This window comes from Tachyglossus aculeatus, chromosome 23 (genome assembly GCF_015852505.1).
Source record: "Tachyglossus aculeatus isolate mTacAcu1 chromosome 23, mTacAcu1.pri, whole genome shotgun sequence".
NCBI classification, from domain to species: domain Eukaryota; kingdom Metazoa; phylum Chordata; class Mammalia; order Monotremata; family Tachyglossidae; genus Tachyglossus; species Tachyglossus aculeatus.
Genome location: NC_052088.1, coordinates 27,946,271 through 27,966,895, shown reverse-complemented (window position 1 = coordinate 27,966,895; position 20,625 = coordinate 27,946,271). Strand labels below are relative to the sequence as shown.

At 45.7% G+C, this 20,625-nt stretch overlaps 1 protein-coding gene across 5 annotated transcripts; it reads right to left on the bottom strand.

Moving 5' to 3' along the window:
• Positions 1-7,695: 7,695 nt before the first annotated feature.
• RFESD (Rieske Fe-S domain containing) lies at positions 7,696-19,559 on the bottom strand. 5 transcript variants are annotated; one of them, XM_038765749.1, is made up of 5 exons: positions 19,545-19,559; positions 16,023-16,183; positions 10,435-10,615; positions 10,173-10,207; positions 7,696-8,141 (listed from the first exon to the last, which is right to left on the bottom strand). In XM_038765749.1, the coding sequence occupies exons 3-5, from the start codon at positions 10,610-10,612 to the stop codon at positions 7,857-7,859; spliced, it is 498 nt and encodes a 165-aa protein (XP_038621677.1). In that variant the 5' UTR covers positions 10,613-10,615; positions 16,023-16,183; positions 19,545-19,559; the 3' UTR covers positions 7,696-7,856. The 5 variants fall into 5 exon arrangements, with proteins under 5 accessions (XP_038621677.1, XP_038621673.1, XP_038621674.1 ...); XM_038765745.1 differs by lacking the exon at positions 19,545-19,559 and adding an exon at positions 19,398-19,536; XM_038765746.1 differs by lacking the exon at positions 19,545-19,559 and adding an exon at positions 19,214-19,379.
• Between the last annotated feature and the right edge of the window lie 1,066 nt (positions 19,560-20,625).

Below are 20,625 nucleotides of genomic sequence, written 5' to 3'. Positions count from 1 at the left end.
CCATGTCTGATCTGATTATCTTTTATCTACCCCAGCACTTAGCACAGTGCGGGCCACATAGTAAGCACTTTACACATACCACAATTATTGCAATTATTAAAGCAGCGTGGCTCAGTGGAAAGAGCCCGGGCTTTGGAGTCAGAGGTCATGGGTTCATTCATTCATTCAATCGTATTTATTGAGCGCTTACTGTGTGCAGAGCTCTGTACTAAGCACTTGAGAAATACAAGTTGGCAACATATAGAGACGGTCCCTACCCAACAGTGGGCTCACAGTCTAGAAGGGGGAGACAGAGAACAAAACCAAACATATTATTTATTTTATTTTGTTAGTATGTTTGGTTTTGTTCTCTGTCTCCCCCTTTTAGACTGTGAGCCCAATGTTGGGTAGGGACTGTCTCTACGTGTTGCCAATTTGTACTTCCCAAGCGCTTAGTACAGTGCCCTGCACATAGTAAGCACTCAATAAATACGATTGATGATGATGATGATGATGATGATATTAACAAAATAAAATTAATAGAATAAACATATACAAATAAAATAGAGTAATAAATACGTACAAACGTATATACATATCCCAGCTCTGCCAATTGCCAGCTTTGTGACTTTGGGCAAGTCACTTAACTTCTCTGTGCCTCAGTTACCTCATCTGTAAAATGGGGATTAAGACTGTGAGCCCCCCATGGGACAACCTGATCACCTTGTAACCTCCCCAGGGCTTAGAATGGTGTTTTGCACATAGTAAGCGCTTAATAAATGCTATCATTATTATTATCATTATTATCTTATTATTATTGTTGTTGTTGTTGGAGCTTCCTGAGGTAAAATCCCGGATGGTCTCTTCCACCTGGGGCATCTTGGAAGCATGAGGCTTGTCTCGTCTCCCCCGGGCTTTTCTTGCAGAAAAGAAACCCAGTCCCTAACGCAGCTGCAGCCCCGAGGGCTAGGGCTCCTGCCCCGTCGCCGAGAAGAGCAGCCATCCAAGGGCTTCACAGCATCTCCATCCAGATGGACAAAATCCAATACCAAACTCCTGCAGCTGCATCCCACTGGCACATTCGGGTAGCCAACTGACCTCTCCCACCGCTTACTGAAGGACATCAGCCCTGCAGAGGAGGCTATCTGTAACATCCAGGTAGTGGAAGGTATCTCTTAATAAATGCTATTATTATTATTATTATTATCATCTTATTATTATTGTTGTTGTTTTGGAGCTCCCTGAGGTAAAATCCCGGGTGGTCTCTTCCACCTGGGGTATCTTGGAAGCATGAGGCTTGTCTCGTCTCCCCCGGGCTTTTCTTGCAGAAAAGAAACCCAGTCCCTAACGCAGCTGCAGCCCCGAGGGCTAGGGCTCCTGCCCCTTCGCCGAGAAGAGCAGCCATCCAAGGGCTTCACAGCATCTCCATCCAGATGGACAAAATCCAATACCAAACTCCTGCAGCTGCATCCCGCTGGCACATTCGGGTAGCCAGTTGACCTCTCCCACCACTTACTGAAGGACATCAGCCCTGCAGAGGAGGTTCTCTGCAACATCCAGGTAATGGAGGGTATCTCTGACAGGGGGCTGTGGATCCATGCACTTAAATCTGCTCTCTTTGGGCATTTGTTCTTCATCCCACCCTCTCAGCCCCATAGCACATCCCATCAATTACTTATTTGTATTAACGTCTGTCTCCCCCTCTAGACTATAAGCTCATTTTGAGCAGGGAACATGTCTACCAACCGTGTTGTATTGTAAACTCTCAAGCACTTTGTACAGTGTTCTGCACACTGTAAGCTCTCAGGAAAAAACATTGACTGACTGATTTATCGTGGAGGACCAACATGGGCTGTACCTGGGGAAATGAGGAAACTGCTCCACTAGACTGTAAGCTGCATGAAGGCAGGGATTGTAACTGCCAAGTATTGTACTGCACGTAGTGCAGTGGCCTGCACTCAGTAAGTGCTCCGTGAATACCAGTGATTGATTGATTGATTGATTGTTGAGATTCCACGACGCAAAACAAGTTCTCAGCCCGAAACCAACCTACCTGTTGTCGAGGCTTATGAGGCTCTTCCTTTTCTTCCTGAGTTCCAAGTGGATTTTGAAATGGAAGCATCACGGGTACAGAGGATCCTTATCCCTGAACTCTAATGCAGCTGTAGCCCTTGCCGAGGACCTAACCAAAAGCAGGCCAGCCATGTGATTTGCATTTCTTGGATAAATTTTCATACTCGCGGTAGTACTGGTGGTAGTAATCAAGAGTAATAGTTTTCCCTCATTCAGTCATTCATTCATTCAATCGTATTTATCGAGTGCTTACTGTGTGCACAGCACTGTACTAAGCGCTTGGGAAGTACAAGTCGGCAACCTATAGAGACGGTCCCTACCCAACAACGGGCTCACAGACTAGAAGGGGGAGACAGACAACGAAACAAAACATGTAGACAGGTGGCAAAATCGTCAGAACAAATAGAATTAAAGCTATATGCACATCATTAACAAAATTAATAGAATAGTAAATATGTGTAAGTAAAATAGAGTAATAAATCTGTACAAATATATACAAGTGGTTTGGGGAGGGGAAGGAGGTAGGGCGGGGGGATGGGGAGGAGGAGAGGAAAAGGGAGCTCAGTCTGGGAAGGCCTCCTGGAGGAGGTGAGCTCTCAGTAGGGCTTTGAAGGGATGTAGAGAGCTGGTGGATGTGTGGAGGGAGGGCATTCCAGGCCAGGGGAAGGATGTGGGCCGGGGGTCGACTGCGGGACAGGTGAGAACGAGGTACAGTGAGGAGGTTAGTGGCAGAGGAGTGAAGGGTGCGGGCTGGGCTGGAGAAGGAGAGAAGGGAGGTGAGGTCTGCATCACCTATGCACTTGGATCTGTACCCATTAAGTACTCAATAGTCACCCCACCCTCAGCCCCCCAGCCTTTATGAACATATCCATCATTCATTTCAATGTCTGTCACCCCCTTTAGACTGTGGGCCCCTTGTGGGCAGGGAATGTGACTGTCAACTCTGCTGTAGTGTAATTCATTAATTATGGTATTTATCAAGTGGTTTCTATGTGCCAAGCACTGCAGTAAGCACTGCGGTAGATACAAGATATGGTAGAGAAGCGGCGTGGCTCAGTGGAAAGAGCCCGGGCTTTGGAGTCAGAGGTCATGGGTTCAAATCCCAGCTCTGCCAACTGTCAGCTGTGTGACTTTGGGCAAGTCACTTCACTTCTCTGGGCCTCAGTTACCTCATCTGTAAAATGGGGGTGAAGACTGTGAGCCCCCCGTGGAACAACCTGATCACTTTGTAACCCCCCCCAGCACTTAGAACAGTGCTTTGCACATATTAAGCGCTTAATAAATGCCATTATTATTATTATTATTACTCTCCCAAGCACTTAGTACAGTGCTCTGCACTTAATAAGCACTCAATAAGTACCATAGATTGACTGATGGTAATGGCACCTTCTGTATGAAAGCACAGTCTTTTGGGAAAAACACAGGTGAGCACCCAAGCCCTAGGGAGATTAGGTTAAACAAATCAAATAAAGTGAATAAGGTCCAAACCCCCCATGCACAAGGAGGTGAATGTGAAATGCAGATGAGAGAGTTAAAACATATTCAGGAGCCCTGGTAGGGGGCTTTTAAGCCCCTCTCCCTCCAGACTGTAAACTCACTGTGGGCAGGGAACATGCCTACCCACTTTGTTATAGTGTAATCTCCCAAGTGTTCTGCACACCGTAAGTGCTCAATAAATATGATTGACTGGCTGTCCCCATGATAACAGCTGTTGGTCCCATTCCCCAGTGCAATTCATTCCCAGGCTCCGTCCCCAGAGGAGGGCGAGAGTTTGAGAAAGCCCATAGGGAAAATCAATCAACTAATCAATCAAAGATATTTAAGCACCTACTATGTGCAGAACACTGTTCTAAAGGCTTGGGAAACTACAATGCAGTAGAGCTGAGAGACACGATCCGTGCCCACAAAGAGCTTACGGGTCTAGAGGGTGAGACGGGCATTTAAAAAAATGACAAAAAGAGAGTGGGGTGAGCATCAGGTCCTTAAAGGGAACTAATGCAAGTGCGTAGGTGTTGCAGAGGGGCGGGTGGGTAAGGAAAATGAGTGTTTAATCCAGGCTTCTTGGAGGAGATGTGATTTTAGGAGGGCTTCGAAGGTGAACTGTCAGCTATGAAGTGGGAGGGAGTTCTAGGCTAGAGAGAGTGGATGGGGGCGAGGGGTCAGAGGGAGGAGATGAGAGAACGAGGTACAGGGGGTACAGGAGTGTTCCTCACTCCTCAAGAACCCCCAGTGATTGCCCATGTGAGCCCGTTGTTGGGTAGGGACCGTCTCTATATGTTGCCAACTTGTACTTCCCAAGCACTTAGTACAATGCTCTGCACACAGTAAGCGCTCAATAAATACGATCGAATGAATGAATTCACCTCCGCATCAAATGGAAACTCCCTACCATCGGCTTTAAAGCCCTGAATCATCTTGCCCCCTCCTGCCTTACCTCATTGCTGTCTTACCACAACCCAACCCACACATTTTGCTCTCTGGTGCCAACTTGCTGTGCTGGATCTAACCTATCTCACCACCACCTCTCCCCTACATCCTGCCTCTGTCCTGGAATGCCCTCCCTCTTCATATCCGACAATTACTCTCCCCCGCTTCAATGCCTTATTGAAGGCAAATCTTCTCCAAGATGCATTCCCTAAGGCCTCTTTTCCTTTTCTTCCACTCCACGTTGCCCCGACTTGCTCCCTTTATTCATCCCACCAACCAGCCCCGCAGCATTTATGTACATACCTGTAATTTATTTATATTAATGTCTGTCTCCCCCTCTAGATTGTAAACTCGTTGTCTGGTATATTGTACTCTCCCAAGTACTTAATACTGTGCTCTGCACGCAGTAAGCTCTCAATCAATATGACTGACAATGAATGAATGAGGGGAGAAGGACAATGGGGCAGAAGGGTTCTGCTCACTGGCCTCCACGAGTAGACCTGGCAGAGGGAAGGCCTAGGGTGCGAGAGTTACCCAGGGTCTTGGGCAGATCCCAGTGGCAGTGCCCAACCAGGGGATCCTAAGGAGCCCAAGTCCAGAGCCTACATAGCCCCCTCCAAAACTTTGGGCATCAGGTAGTGGGAGATTGTTTCAGCCTGTCCCACCCACCTCCTATCACAGGTGTTAATGGTCTGGGACTTCCGGAGTGTGGTGGGGAATTTTATGAATTTCCTTTCCTCTCTCATTATCCTCTACCTTCTCTTCCCTGACCTCAAAATGTCCCTGCACACCAAGAATGGTACTACCTGCCCTGCACCCTTTTTCAGAGTGGAGGGGGTGAGGAAAGGGGTGGGACTTTTACATTCTCTCAGGGTATTGGCTGGGTGGAAAGGTCAGAAGGCCCCAGTGCTTAGAACAGTGCTTTGCACATAGTAAGCGCTTAATAAATGCCATTATTATTATTATTATCATTATTATTATTATTATTCTCTGAGCCTCAGTTACCTCATCTGTCAAATGGGGATGAAGACTGGGAGCCCCCCGTGGGACAACCTGATCACCTTGTAACCTCCCCAGCGCTTGGAACAGTGCTTTGCACATAGTAAGCGCTTAATAAATGACATTATTATTATTAAGTACCATTATTATTACTAGAGAAGCAGCGTGGCTCAGTGGAAAGAGTACAGGCCTTGGAGTCAGAGGTAACGGGTTCAAATCCTGGCTCCGCCAATTGCCAGCTGTGTGACTTTGGGCAAGTCACTTCACTTCTCTGTGCCTCAGTTACCTCAACTGTAAAATGGGGATTGACTGTGAGCCCCCTGTGGGATAACCTGATCACCCTGTAAGCTCCCCAGCGCTTAGAACAGTGCTTTGCACATAGTAAGCGCTTAATAAATGCCGTCATCATCCCCTAATCCTTTCAAGGTGCCTTTCACCAACCGAGCAGCGGATCACAGGGCATTTCCTGAAGCCTAATGTCCATCTGAGGTTAATGTTGCCCTTGAGCAGCGTCAGCCCATTAGCATTTCCAAGCGGGTCATAAATCTACAGGAAACGTTCTGCCCTGTGATGGCTGTTGTTAAACCAAGCCTGGATGGAATTCCGTCCAATAATTTCCAGAAGTGGTTGGGGAGGGACTGTATATGTTGCCAACTTGTACTTCCCAAGCGCTTAGTACAGTGCTCTGCACACAGTAAGCGCTCAATAAATATAAATATAAAGTATAACAATATAAAGCTTAACAAATGCCATCATTATTATTATTATTATTATTAAATACGACTGATTGATTGATTGTTGGAAAGAATGCCTGTTTGCCGATTCAAGGGAGCGCCACCTGGTGGGCACTTAGGGGGATCATAACACTGACCAGTGCTCGCTAGGATCATTTTCTTCGGGGTTTATAACTCGAAAATGTCGTCTGTGGAGCTGAAAATTTCACTTCACCCTGGTGTATGAATAGCCTGAATGAATATTCAGGCTAAAATACAGAGAAATCATGAAATGAGTTGGGAGTGGGGGGGCGGTGACAGGGTTCAAGACAGTTGTTTCCTCAATTTATGTCCCACATGGGGCTCATTCATTCATTCATTCAGTCGTATTTATCCATTCATTCAATCGCATTTATTGAGCGCTTACTGTGTGCAGAGCACTGTACTAAGCTGGGCGCTTACTGTATGCAGAGCACTGTACTAAGCGCTTGGGAAGTACAAGTTGGCAACATATAGAGACGGTCCCTACCCAACAGTGGGCTCACAGTCTAGAAGGGGGAGACAGAACAAAACATATTAACAAAATGAAATAAATGGAATATGTACAAATAAATAGAGTAACAAATACGTACAAACATATATACAGGTGCTGTGGGGAGGGGAAGGAGGTAAGGCGGGGGGATGGGGAGGGGGAGGAGGGGGCTCAGTCTGGGAGGGCGCCCTGGAGGAGGTGAGCTCTCAGTAGGGCCTTGAAGGGAGGAAGAGAGCTAGCTTGGCGGATGGGCAGAGGGAGGGCATTCCAGGCCCGGGGGATGACCTGGGCCGGGGGTCGACGGAGGGACAGGTGAGAACGAGGCACAGTGAGGAGATTAGCGGCAGAGGAGCGGAGGGTGCGGGCTGGGCTGCAGAAGGAAAGACGGGAGGTGAGGTAGGAGGGGGTGAGGGGATGGACAGCCTTGAAGCCCAGGGTGAGGAGTTTCTGCCTGATGCATAGGTTGATTGGTAGCCACTGGAGATTTTTGAGGAGGGGAGTAACATGCCCAGAGCGTTTCTGGACAAAGACAATCTGGGCAGCGGCGTGAAGTATGGATTGAAGTGGGGAGAGACAAGAGGATGGGAGATCGGAGAGGACGCTGATACAGTAGTCCAGATGGGATAGGATGAGAGCTTGAACGAGCAGGAGGTTCGTTCAAATCATGAAATGAGTTGGGGGTGTGGGGCGGTGTCGGGGTTCAAGACAGTTGTTTCCTCAATTTACGTCCCACATGGGGCTCACAGTCTTAATCCCCATTTTACAGATGAGGTAACTGAGGCCCAGAGAAGTTAAGTGATTTGCCCAAAGTCACACAGCAGACAAGTGGCGGAGTCAGGATTAGAACCCATGATGACCCCGATCTGTCTTTGAGGTGCCTTTTACATGCCTAGCCGATCAGTCATCTCTGTGATTCTCCTCTGACTCCCCCTGCATCCTTTTAAATTACAAACCTCAGAACCAAATACAGTATTCAGATTCTACATCAGGTTCATGTTTATTCATTTCAGAACTATACTTTCCATTGTTAAAAAAAGGTAATGCCAGACTGATTGATTGTTTTTTCCAGTGCCTTGTGTATAGAAATGTTCCACATCTATAGAAATACTTGTTTGTTATTGCCAAATTTGAGATTAGGCACTTCCTTGTTTAAGCATTTTAGAAATTAGCAGTTGTTTATATTTTTCAGAAGCATAATAATCCGAGTCATACGCAATACTTGTATCTGAAAGAGTCACGTAAACATTTCCGTTCTTTACGGTCACAACATGAATCCTTTGCTTCACTCCTTTGGAGCACCATTCTGGAACTGCTGCTGGATTCTTGGGATCTATTGATTGATATAATCCTTCTCCTGTTGCCAGAGTAATTTTATATTTATGCCACGGGCAAACAATACATGACTGTCCATTGAAGTCCTGGAGGGGAAAAACAAATTAAGCGGATTAAATTGTTTAGAATCTGAAATTTTCCTAGTTAGCCTCTCAAATCTCGAAGCCAGCATTGTGCTAACATCTAACACACTGCAGTGAAATGTCTAAGAATAGAACTGGTTTACCGAAACAACCTAATGGTTTCTAAACAATCTTGCAGCCTACGGGTGCACAATGGTTCCAAGAAAGGGTAAGCATTTTTTTTTACCCTGCCATCATCTTCGAATATCAAAGAACTACCATATTGTCATCAGTTTCTTTCCTCCGCAGAACAAGCGTCTGATCAGGTGAAGTATTGGTAGCTGGCATATCTAGGATCTAGTATGCAGCAGGTTCTCATATAGTACATATTTCACTGGGTGTTTTGGATAAAACACTATGGGAAAATTTGGGATTGTTCTTCCAAAAACATCCATCCGGACAGAATGTCAGAAGACAAGGGTGAGTGCGCGGCTGGTGAGAAGCACAGTGGCCTAGTGGAAAGAGCCCAGGCTGGGAGTCAGAGGACCTGGGTTCTCCAGCTCTGCCACTTGTTTGCTGTGTATGACCTTGGATAAGTCATTTACCTTCTCTCTGCCTCTGTTACCTTATCTGTAAAATGGAAAGTAAGACTGTGGGCCCCACATGGGACCCGGATTGAGTCCAAACTGATTAGCATGTATCTATCAAAGCACTTGGCATATAGTAAGTGTTCAATAAAGACCATTAAAAAAAAAGAAGGGATGGCACCATATTTTTTTAAGGAGAGGGTCTAGCCTCCTTTTTCGCAGAAAAGATGGTCTCAGGCAGAAGGAAGAGGGTCAGGAAGAAGAAAGCTGGAGGAGGTCGGCTTGGAAGGAATGAAGAGCATGAGCTGAGGGGCTGTGACAGAAGAAAGTAGATTGGTAAAAGTGAGTCAGCTGGTGAAGAGGAGCCTTGACTCCAATGATCAGGAGTTGTTGTTTACTAGGAGAAGCACTGGGGAGCAATTGGAGAACTCTGCGGAGGCGAGGAGAGCGGTCTTACCCATACTGATGGGAAAATTAGGAAAAGGAGATTTAGGAGAGAAGAATGAGTTCAGCTTCAGTACCAGTTCTTGGCAAAACTCACACTAACATACTTTCTATTTCACTTGTTTGGCAATGTCCACGGCAAGTAATGGAAAGACCACAGGTCTGGAAGTCAAAGGAGTTGGTTCTAATCCTGGCTCCAGTCCTTGTCTTCTGGGTGACCTTGGGCAAGTCGCTTCAACTTGTCTGTGTCTCAGTCTCCTCGTCTTTAAAATGGGGATTAAATATCTGTCCTCCCTCCCCCTTCGTCTGGTAGCCCTATGGGGGACAGAGATAACCGTGTCTGATCTGATTACTGTGTATATTCCCCAGCATTTAGTAAATACAATGTTTGGCATGTAGTGCTTAAACAAGTACCAGATATTCTGAGTAAGAACTCATCACCCCTCTCTGCTTTGTCCATACCTTCCCCTTAGCAGCCATTCAGTGTGCCTGCTGCTACTCTGCCATCACCTGTTAGATTGCAATTTAATTTCAGGGATTGAGGTAAGAGATTCAAGTACTTCAAGTGAATTGTTTTTAACTGATGGTGGACTCAGATAATTTTTTTTATGGGTCTTGTTAAGCGTTTACTATGTACCAGGCACTGTGCTAAGCCCTGGGGTACATACAACCTAATCCGGTTGGACACAGTCCCTGTCCCACATGAGGCTCACAGTGACAATCCCCATTTTACAGATGAGGTAACTGAGGCATAGAAAAGTGAAGTGCCCTGCCCAGAGTCCTATAGAAGAAACGTGGCAGAACTAGGATTAGAACCCAGGTCCTTCTGACTCCCAGGCTTTACCCATTAGGCCACACTGCTCCTCATTAAAATAACTGAAAATAAGGCAGCATTAGTCTGATCAATTCTAATTTATTCCAACTGAAATCATTTTGCCAAAGTGATATGTGCATGTTTAGAACTGAACATTACTAGGTAGAGAAAAGTATCATTCTGTTGAAGGCAGATTAAATTTTTACCTACCTCTATTTCTCCTAAATGGAGAGGTCCCCCAGCATCTGAAATGAAATGAGAGGTAGCATTACGGTCACCTAACAGGTACATGTCTTGTTTTCTGTAACCTCGTTGTGGACAGGGATCACATCTACCAACTCTATCGTTCTGTACTCTCCCAAGCAGTTAGTACAGTGCTCTGCCCGCAGTAAGCACTCAATAAATACCACTGGTGACTTGATTCCTCTTAGTCATCGCATAAGCACTAGGAGTACAACGGCAAGAATCTTACGGTAACAGCGGTTATCCATGGCATGAAATTCTCCTTTGTGGTAGAAAACAACAACTTCTCTGTTATGGACCATGGCTGTTTTTCTTTCCAATTTTTTAAGGTCGGCTTCCTGCCCTACACAGACAGGAGAATAGTCTTCCAGCGTAACAGAATCTTGGTCGGAGCCCTGCCGATCCATGTTCTGTGAATAAAAATGAACCAGGAACAATCAGCTGGAACGTTACTAGGTGTCTGGAGAAGAGAGATCTTTGCTTTTTCTACAGGGATTTCCCCATGATAACCCTTGGCTTTTAGCCCTGTTTGCTGATGGCACTTTTGGATTTTTATGCTGCTACTTCTCACAGAGTCCTGGCTCTTCGAGATAGTGCTGCAAAGTCCACCATGGCCTAAACACCCCCTTTCTTCTTTCTCTTCCCCTCTGAGGCATTTTGACTGACATACAGGATGATTAAAGCCCGTTTCAATTTAGCATTAGATAATGACAAGGCTATTTAGCAAAACAAATGCCAGATTTCTAGTATATTCAGACTGACTAGGATGTGGATGATAACACATAAAAAAAAGTATTTACATACGGGTATAGTTTAAAAAAAATGCAAATATACATTGCTATTTGGTCATGTAATCATACTGTGTTATCGTTGTTAATTTTTTTACATTTTTTTACAGAATTCAATATTCTGGACTTCAGGAACATTTAATAGTATTTGCTTAGCATTTACTATGTGGCAAGTACATAGTACTTGCCTCCCCCTCCTCCCCCTCTCCCCCTCGTCCCCCTCTCCATCCCCCCCTTCTTACCTCCTTCTCTTCCCCACAGCACCTGTATATATGTATATATGTTTGTACATATTTATTATTCTATTTATTTATTGATTGATTTTACTTGTACATATCTATTCTATTTATTTTATTTTGTTAGTATGTTTGGTTTTGTTCTCTGTCTCCCCCTTTTAGACTGTGAGCCCACTGTTGGGTAGGGAATGTCTCTAGATGTTGCCAATTTGTACTTCCCAAGCGCTTAGTACAGTGCTCTGCACATAGTAAGCGCTCAATAAATACGATTGATGATGATGATGATAGTACGCTTTAGAAGGTTTATACTTTGTTTAGCACTCTTACTGATCCCTGATACTATTTCCAGAGAATAATGAGAGTGCTAACTGGGATACAGCTCTATTCTGTACTTTGCCTGGCTGCTGCAGTGACCAGAGAGGTAAGAATCAGCAGGCTCCGACTATCCCTCTGACTGAACAGAGCATCTCTAAGGGAAAGGTGCTTGTCAGTAGAAATTTGGTCCCTCCATGGGGCCAGTGGTTTCTCCCTTGCCCTCCACCCCACCAGTCTTAGAGGCAGGCCAAGCCAGGGGCCCCTCCATCAGTGGGAGAGAAGAGTCCTTTCTCCACACTCCTTGAAAACTACCACTTCCTCCTACCTTTTTTGCCACAGTGTTGGAAATGCTCTTCCAGGAAGCCTTCCCTAACTAACCTTTCATCTCCCCACTCTACTTACCTTCCTTACTGGGTCACCCATGCATTTGAGTCCTCATAATAATAATAATAATAATGGCATTTATTAGGCGCTTACTATGTGCACTGTTCTAAGCACTGGGGAGGTTACAAGGTGATCAGGTTGTCCCACAGAGGGCTCACAGTCTTAATCCTCATTTTACAGATGAGGTAACTGAGGCACAGAGAAGTTAAGTGACTTGTCCAAAGTCACACAGCTGACAATTGTCGGAGCCAGGATTTGAACCCATGACCTCTGACTCTTTCCACTGAGCCACGCTGCTTCTCATCCCCTAAGCATTTAGCTACTCAACCTCCCCCGGCCCCGGCACCAAACACACACATTTCAAACACAACCGGCACGTACAGACATATCCTCAGACTGGTTGCTTCCCCTACCTATAATTTATTTTCATGTTTATTCCCACCCCCACCACATCTCCCCCACAGAAACACACACACACAAGAATAGAAGATCTTTGAGGTCAGGGATAGTGTCTGCTAATGCGACAGTACACTCTCAAGTGCTTAGTACATTGCTCTGCACACAGTAAGCACTCAATAAACATCACTTACCAACTGCTGTCTGCTTCATTCTTCTGACATTAGAGAACCATATAACACAGAGGGTGATCGACCTCAGGGCATAAGGCAAACGATGAGTATGATGTCATTCTAACACACCAGTCTCCAAGCACCCCAGAAGCCCCAGTGCCCATTTCCTGGGTGGCAGTGCCACTTCCAATCTAGGACAGCTGCTTCTAAGACCCTCCCTGCTGGTGTGGGCATTTTCCACTCTCTGCCTCCTTCCTGTGTAGGAAGCAAGGCCCCCCCCCCCCCCCCGATTTAAGTCTGCCATGGTAGCAGAATTCTCCAGAGCTGCCAACTCGGTGATCCAGATCCAAAAGGGGAAGTGATGGGAGCTGCAGCGTGATTACAGCTTCCCATTAGAGCCCGTTCTGCCCCATTCACCTGGAATTGGGCACGCCAACATTGTTTGTTGCTGTTGCACGGTTTAGGGCCTTATAAGTGCAGGGTGTGAAATGGCTCTCTAGGGGCCTGCAGGTGAATTATCACCACAGGGTGACTGAAGCACTGGAGAGGCTGGGGTATATGTACCCCATATATATGTATGTATATATGTATATGTTTGTACATATTTTTTACTCTATTTATTTATTTATTTATTTTATTTGTACATATCTATTCTATTTATTTTCTTTTGTTAGTATGTTTGGTTTTGTTCTCTGTCTCCCCCTTTTAGACTGTGAGCCCACTGTTGGGTAGGGACTGTCTCTATATGTTGCCAATTTGTACTTCCCAAGCGCTTAGTACAGTGCTCTGCACATAGTAAGCGCTCAATAAATACGATTGATGATGATGATGGGGACCTATCATTTCAGAGGGTTTCCTGGCTTGTTTTTTTTTTTATGTCTGAGTCAGATTGGTTGGAAACTCCATGAGAGACTGAAACGACGACTCGAGCTGCAGAACGAAAATGAACTCTTGCTTTTGATTTTTCTCAGTTTATACATCCCACTTGAAATGAATGGCAAGCCAGACATTCCCAGTGGAGGTACCTTTCCCCCACCTCCTCTGCAATGTCAGTTAGTGTATTACTGCAGCAGGGCTGTGCCTCCCTAAGCATCTAGCTTACAAACTGGAAGCCAGTGGCCCCGAGATTTCCATTGTGAAACACCCTGAGAAAAGTCCAAACAAGAGGTGGTTTCAGTCCCTTATATTCATGAAGCAGAAAACTTCTCATTCACATCAATCCATTTAGAATGTAGATCTGAGGGCAGGGCCCATGTATTTTCCTTCTAATGCCCCCTAATACGCCCCTAGCATAGCACTCTGAGCAGTAGGCACCTAATAAATACCAAAGTGGGAGATGAGAGTCTAGGACTTGATTTTTCAGGATCATTAATTTCCCTCCTTTTCCTCCCTTCGGCCATTTTGGCCACTCAACTGTTATTAATTGTGGTGGTCATGGTGATAATGATAGAGTATACTAAAATATATCACGCCCAATGTGAGTCGCCAGAGGAAATACAGTGAAAATTAGTCACCATGCCCACCTGACTTCAAGGAGCTCATTATCTAAAATACAGGAGGCACATTCAAAGAGAAAAACGTCACAGAGAAAAAACAAAAGTCCAAAATTTATAAGTCCAAACAAGGAGCTCTGGGTGTCAGAGGACGTGGGTCCTAATCCCAGCTCCACCACTGGTGTGCTGCATGATCTTGGGCAAGTCACTTCACATCTCTGTGCCTCGGGTTCCTCATCTGTAAAATGGAGATTCGATACTTGGTCTCCCTTCCCCTTAGACTTTAAGCCCTGTGAGGGACAGGGACTGTATTCAGCCTGCTTATATTGTTTCTACTCCACTGCTTAGTACAGTGGTTAGCACACAGTAAATGCCTAACAAATACCACAGTTATTTATTTTGGATTGCCAAACCCAATGGCCTGGGGTGCCACCCTATGACACCCTCAGTAGGAGTTGCAAAGATCTTGTTAACAGCTTAGGGAAAGGTTTAATTGAGGACTACAATGAAACTAATGACTAAAGTTTAGGTTTGAGATTTCAAATTGCAATGCTCCTTGTGTTAAAAAAACAACACAAAAACCTAACCCACGGCAGCTAAACAGTAAATTTTAAAGTAGAAACCAACTACACTCCTGAGACCTAACAAAATTGTTCCTTACCAAGGAAATATTAAATGTACAATTTCAAACACTAGAGAAATAACAGGCAAAGTCAGAGTAACTCACAATTTGAGAGAGCCATTGCAGCACTTTCAATGAGCAGAAAAGTTTACATTAAGCAGGTCTTCCCAAACCTGTGGGGACTTTCAGTCAATTAGCCTGTATTAGATTGTAAGCTAACTGAGGGAAAGGATGGAGCCTACTCACTTTATCGTGCTCTCCCAAGCACTTATTATAATGCTCTGCACATAGTAACCACTCAAAAAACACCATTGATTGATTGATTTTGCAGCCCCTCTCATGTTGGTCTCATAGTGACCAAAATTACTACTTTCGAGTAAGAGTGCACAAATTGAATAACGGATGGGAGGGAAGGGGAGAGCATGAACAGAAGGCCAACAATTTAACAATTTAAGGTGTGTAATTAATTAGTAACCGGTTTGTCACACAGAGTAGGGTAACATCCCTTCACTGATGAGCATTTATGTCTATGCAAATGAACACAAGCCTCCCCACATCCACGTCCCCACTTCTTTCACTTACATTTTTTCCCCTCAGAAATATGAACGGATTACCAATATAAAATAAGAAAATCGTGCTTCTGGAAGAAAACACTTTTTCCAGACGGAACTGTTTGAGGTTTGTATTGAGCAGAAAAAGGCCGCGATGAACTTTGCAAAAACAGATAAGAACGACTCAAACAGGGCTGAGGCTGAATGATAGTTTTCAGGGAACTGTGTTTACTACTTTTCTCGTTATTAAATGATTATCTCACCCCTTCCTACACTAGAAGTGCTCCTTCTGTGCAATATAAATGGAACATTTATTATTCGTAACATTCAGTGGCCACTCATAATGTCCTCTATTGTTCTTAATGAAATGTTGTCCATATCTTAACCTTTCGACTACGGTATACAAGACATGGTTTTGCCCACTCTAATTACTGGTATGTTTTGTTCACTATTCATCTATCCCACACATTCTAATCCATTTTAATTCCACATTAAAGGCAACAGAATCGCAACAGAAAAAAAAAATCGCCAATCCAATGATTCACCCAATCATTAGTTTAACGGAGAAAAAACATCATTCTAAAAAACGGCAGTTTTGTTTTATAATTGCCTTTGAAAATGTATTTAGAAACAGCTTTGTCCTAGTTAATCCTCTGCTTGAGAGGCAGTAACTGCACAGTACATTAATTAGACCCCATCCAAGCCCAGTGGGTTCCCTATCCAAATTAGACACCCACTCTGAGAAAACGACACACGTTCAGGATTAATGTGTAGCAACAACGTGTTCAACTCAAATAAGTCTAACAACTATTTATCTGACATCAGTGGCGGAAACACAGAGGACGCACAGTTCACTTACTCCCTTTACTGGAGCTCAGGAACTCTGCTTGGCACAAAACTGCGGGACTAAGAATTTTCGGCCACACCTCTTGGGTCCTTCGGCTGGTCATGGGAGGTTTGTGAGTCCTCTTGATGGATCCTGTTAAACATACTTTTTTTCCTCTGCGGCCTCTTTAGTTCCTGTCACCACGAACAAACGATAAAACCGTATCTTAAAAATGACACTCTACCCCCAATCTGAAACCCCAGCGGAAATTACCAAGCCTATTAAAGCAATGCTGCATTAAAACAGTACAAATCCCACGTGAGTCAATTTAATGTAAGTCTCCCGGGGCTAAAGATAACAGTTTGCCAAGGATACATTTTAGGCAGGGAACATGTCTCCCAACTCTGTTGTATTGAACTCTCCCGGGCACTTAGTACAGTGTTCTGTTCATATGAAGCACTTAATAAAACAGTGCTTTGCACATAGTAAGCGCTTAACAAATGCCATCATCATCATTAATTGATACCTTTATATTAAATACTGGGTGTCTACAAAATCCTTTGTTTCATCATTTCCCGCTCTTTCTGTTAACTCGTTGGTGGTGGGGAAGGTGTCCACCAACTCTGTTCATTCATTCATTCAGTCGTACGTATTGAGCACTTACTGTGTGCAGAGCACTGTACTAACTCTGTTATATTGTACTCTCTCAAGCACTTAGTGCTCTGCACACAATAAGCGCTCAATAAATACCACTGATTGGTCCATGGTATTTATTGAGTGCTGTATGTAGAGCACCCTACTAAGTGCTTGGGTGAGCACTCCATAGTAGACCTGATCCCTGCCCTCAAGGAGCTTACAGTCTAGGGGCTGAAATCAGACAGCTGAATTGACCTGCCCTTAAATTAGGGGAGAATCGAGGTGAAAAGCTCATTGTATGCAAGGAACATGTCTACCAATTCTGTTGTAGTGTATTCTCCTATGCAGATACAATTGAATGAATCAGGGGCTGACTGTGGAAATTGGGACAACGGGTATTGAACTCCCCTTTTGCAGATGAGGGGAGGAGAGGCATGGAGAAGGAATTAGTATTGATTAATTGGTTGATCAGTTATGCCATTCTGAGCAGAGCTGCAGCCTGGGCTCAGGGGGTACAGGGAGGAGGTAGGGGGGTTCATTCATTCATTCAATCGTATTTATTGAGCGCTTACTGTGTGCAGAGCACTGTACTAAGCGCTAGACTGTGAGCCCACTGTTGGGTAGGGACCGTCTCTATAAGTTGCCAAGATGTACTTCCCAAGCGCTTAGTACAGTGCTCTGCACAAAGTAAGTGCTCAATAAATACGACTGATTGATTGATTGGGAAGTCCAAGTTGGCAACATATAGAGACGGTCCCTACCCAACAGTGGGCTCACAGTCTAGAAGGGGAAAACAGAGAACAAAGCAAAACATATTAACAAAATAAAATAAATAGAATAAATATGTACAAGTAAAATAGAGTAATAGGGTTGGTGGGAGGGAGGGAAGAGAGGGGGAAGGCGGGGTCGGAGGAAGAGGGCAGGACGGGAAGCCCCGAGATTAACAGGTTTAATAATAATAACTATGGTACTTGTTCATTCATTCAATCGTATTTATTGAGCGCTTACTATGTGCAAAGCACTGTTCTAAGCGCTGGGGAGGACTCTATTTATTTATCTTACTTGTACATATCTATTCTATTTATTTTATTTTGTTAGTATGTTTGGTTTTGTTGTCTGTCTCCCCCTTCTAGACTGTGAGCCCGCTGTTGGGTAGGAACTGTCTCCATATGTTGCCGACTTGGACTTCCCAAGCGCTTAGTACAGTGCTCTGCACACAGTAAGCGCTCAATAAATATGATTGATTGATTGACTGATCAGGTTGCCCCACGTGGAGCTCACAGTCTTCATCCCCATTTTCCAGATGAGGGAACTGAGGCCCAGAGAAGTGAAGTGACTCGCCCAACGTCCCACAGCAGGCAAGCAGCGGAGGCAGCGAGATTTGACCCCACGAGCTGTGGCTCCCAAGCCCGGGCTCTTACAGCCTCTGAGACATGGGTGACGGGCAGCGGGCGGGCCGCGGAGAAATCAATCAATCAATCAATCAACAATCGTATTTATTGAGCGCTTACTGTGTGCAGAGCAGTGGACTAAGCGCTTGGGAAGTACAAGTTGTCAACATATAGAGACAGTCCCTACCCAACAGTGGGCTCACAGTCTAAAAGGGGGAGACAGAGAACAAAACCAAACATACTAACAAAATAAAATAAATAGATATGTACAAGTAAAATAAATAGAGTAATAAATATATACAAACATATATACAGGTGATATACATATATACAGAAAGCCAGCTTCCTCCGGCCCGCCCTCCCTCACAGGACCAGACCAGACCGGTGCATTCATTCATTCATTCAACCGTACTTATTGAATACGATTTAATACGATTTCATCATCATCATCATCAATCGTATTTATTGAGCGCTTACTGTGTGCAGAGCACTGTACTAAGCGCTTGGGAAGTAGAAATTGGCAACATCTAGAGGCAGTCCCTACCCAACAGCGGGCTCACGGTCTAAAAGGGGGAGACAGAGAACAAAACCAAACATACTAACAATATCAAATAAATAGAATAGATATGTACAAGATAAATAGAGTAATAAATATGTACAAACATATATACAGGTGCTGTGGGGAAGGGAGGGAGGTAAGATGGGGGGATGGAGAGGGGGACGAGGGGGAGGACGATTTCCCTTCAAGGCCCTACTGAGAGCTCACCTCCTCCAGGAGGCCTTCCCAGACTGAGCCCCTTCCTTCCTCTCCCCCTCATCCCCCTCTCCATCCCCCCCATCTTACCTCCTTCCCTTCCCCACAGCACCTGTACATACGTATATATGTTAGTACATACTTATTACTCTATTTATTTATTTTACTTGTACATATCTATTCTATTTATTTTATTAGTATGTTTGGTTTTGTTCTCTGTCTCCCCCTTTTAGACTGTGAGCCCACTGTTGGGTAGGGACCGTCTCTATATGTTGCCAACTTGTACTTCCCAAGCGCTTAGTACAGTGCTTTGCACACAGTAAGCGCTCAATAAATACGATTGAATGAATGAATGAATAGCGCAGCGCGTGCCCTGTCCGTCCGTCTCCCTCCGCGGGCCCTCACAGGACAGAACAAGTCCGGGCCGGGCCGCACCACACAACCTCAGCGCGACCCTTGTCCGTCCCCCTCCGCCGGACCTTCACAGGACCGACCGCAGCACCTCAACGCGCGCCCTGCCCGTCTCCCTCCGCGGCCTCACAGGCCCGGACAAGGCCGCACCACAGCATCCCGGCGCGTCCCCTGTCTGTCCGTCTCCCTCCGCCGGGCCCCGGGGCCTCACCGGACCTGACAGGGTCGCATCACGGAGGCTCAGCACGTGACCTGTCCGTCTCCCTCCGCGGGACCTCGGGGCCTCACAGGACCGGACGGTCCGTCTCCCTCCGCGGGGCCTCACAGGACAGAACAAGTCCAGGCCTGACCGAACCACAGAACCTCAGCGCGACCCTTGTCCGTCCCCCTCCGCCGGGCCTTCACAGGGCCGGGCCGCACAGCCTCAGCGCGTGCCCTGTCCGTCTTCCTCCGCGGAGCCCCGCGGCCTAACAGGCCCGGACAGGGCCGCACCACAGAGGCTCAGCCTGCCTCCCGTTCGTCTCCCTCCGCCAGTCCCCGGGGCCTCACAGGACAGGGCCGCACCATCATCATCCGTATTTATTGAGCGCTTACTACGTGCAGAGCACTGTACTAAGCGCTTGGGAAATACAGATTGGCAACATATAGAGACAGTCCCTACCCAACAGTGGGCTCACAGTCTAAAAGGGGGAGACAGAGAACAAAACCAAACATACTAACAAAATAAAATAAATAGAATAGATATGTACAAATAAAATAGAGTAATAAATATGTACAACCATATATACATATATACAGGTGCTGTGGGGAAGGGAAGGAGGTAAGATGGGGGGATGGAGAGGGGGACGAGGGGGAGAGGAAGGAAGGGGTTCAGTGTGGGAAGGCCTCCTGGAGGAGGTGAGCTCTCAACAGGGCCTTGAAGGGAGGAAGAGAGCTAGTTTGGCGGATGGGCAGAGGGATTGGGGGCATTCCAGGCCCGGGGGTCGATGGCGGGACAGGCGAGAGCGAGGTACGGTGAGGAGATTCACCCATCTTACCTCCTTCCCTTCCCCACAGCACCTGTATATATATATATATATTTGTACATATTTATTACTCTATTTATTTATTTATTTTATTTGTACATATCTATTCTATTTATTTTATTTCGTTAGTATGTTTGGTTTTGTTCTCTGTCTCCCCCTTTTAGACTGTGAGCCCACTGTTGGGTAGGGACTGTCTCTATACGTTGCCAATTTGTACTTCCCAAGCGCTTAGTACAGTGCTCTGCACATAGTAAGCGCTCAATAAATACAATTGATGATGATGATGATGATGATGATGATCCGTCATCCCCGGGGCCTCGTAGGGCAGGGCCACAGAACAGAGGCTCAGAGCGTCCCCTGTCCGTCCGTCTCCCTCCGCCGGGCCTCGGGGCCTCACAGGACCGGATCGGACCGCCCCG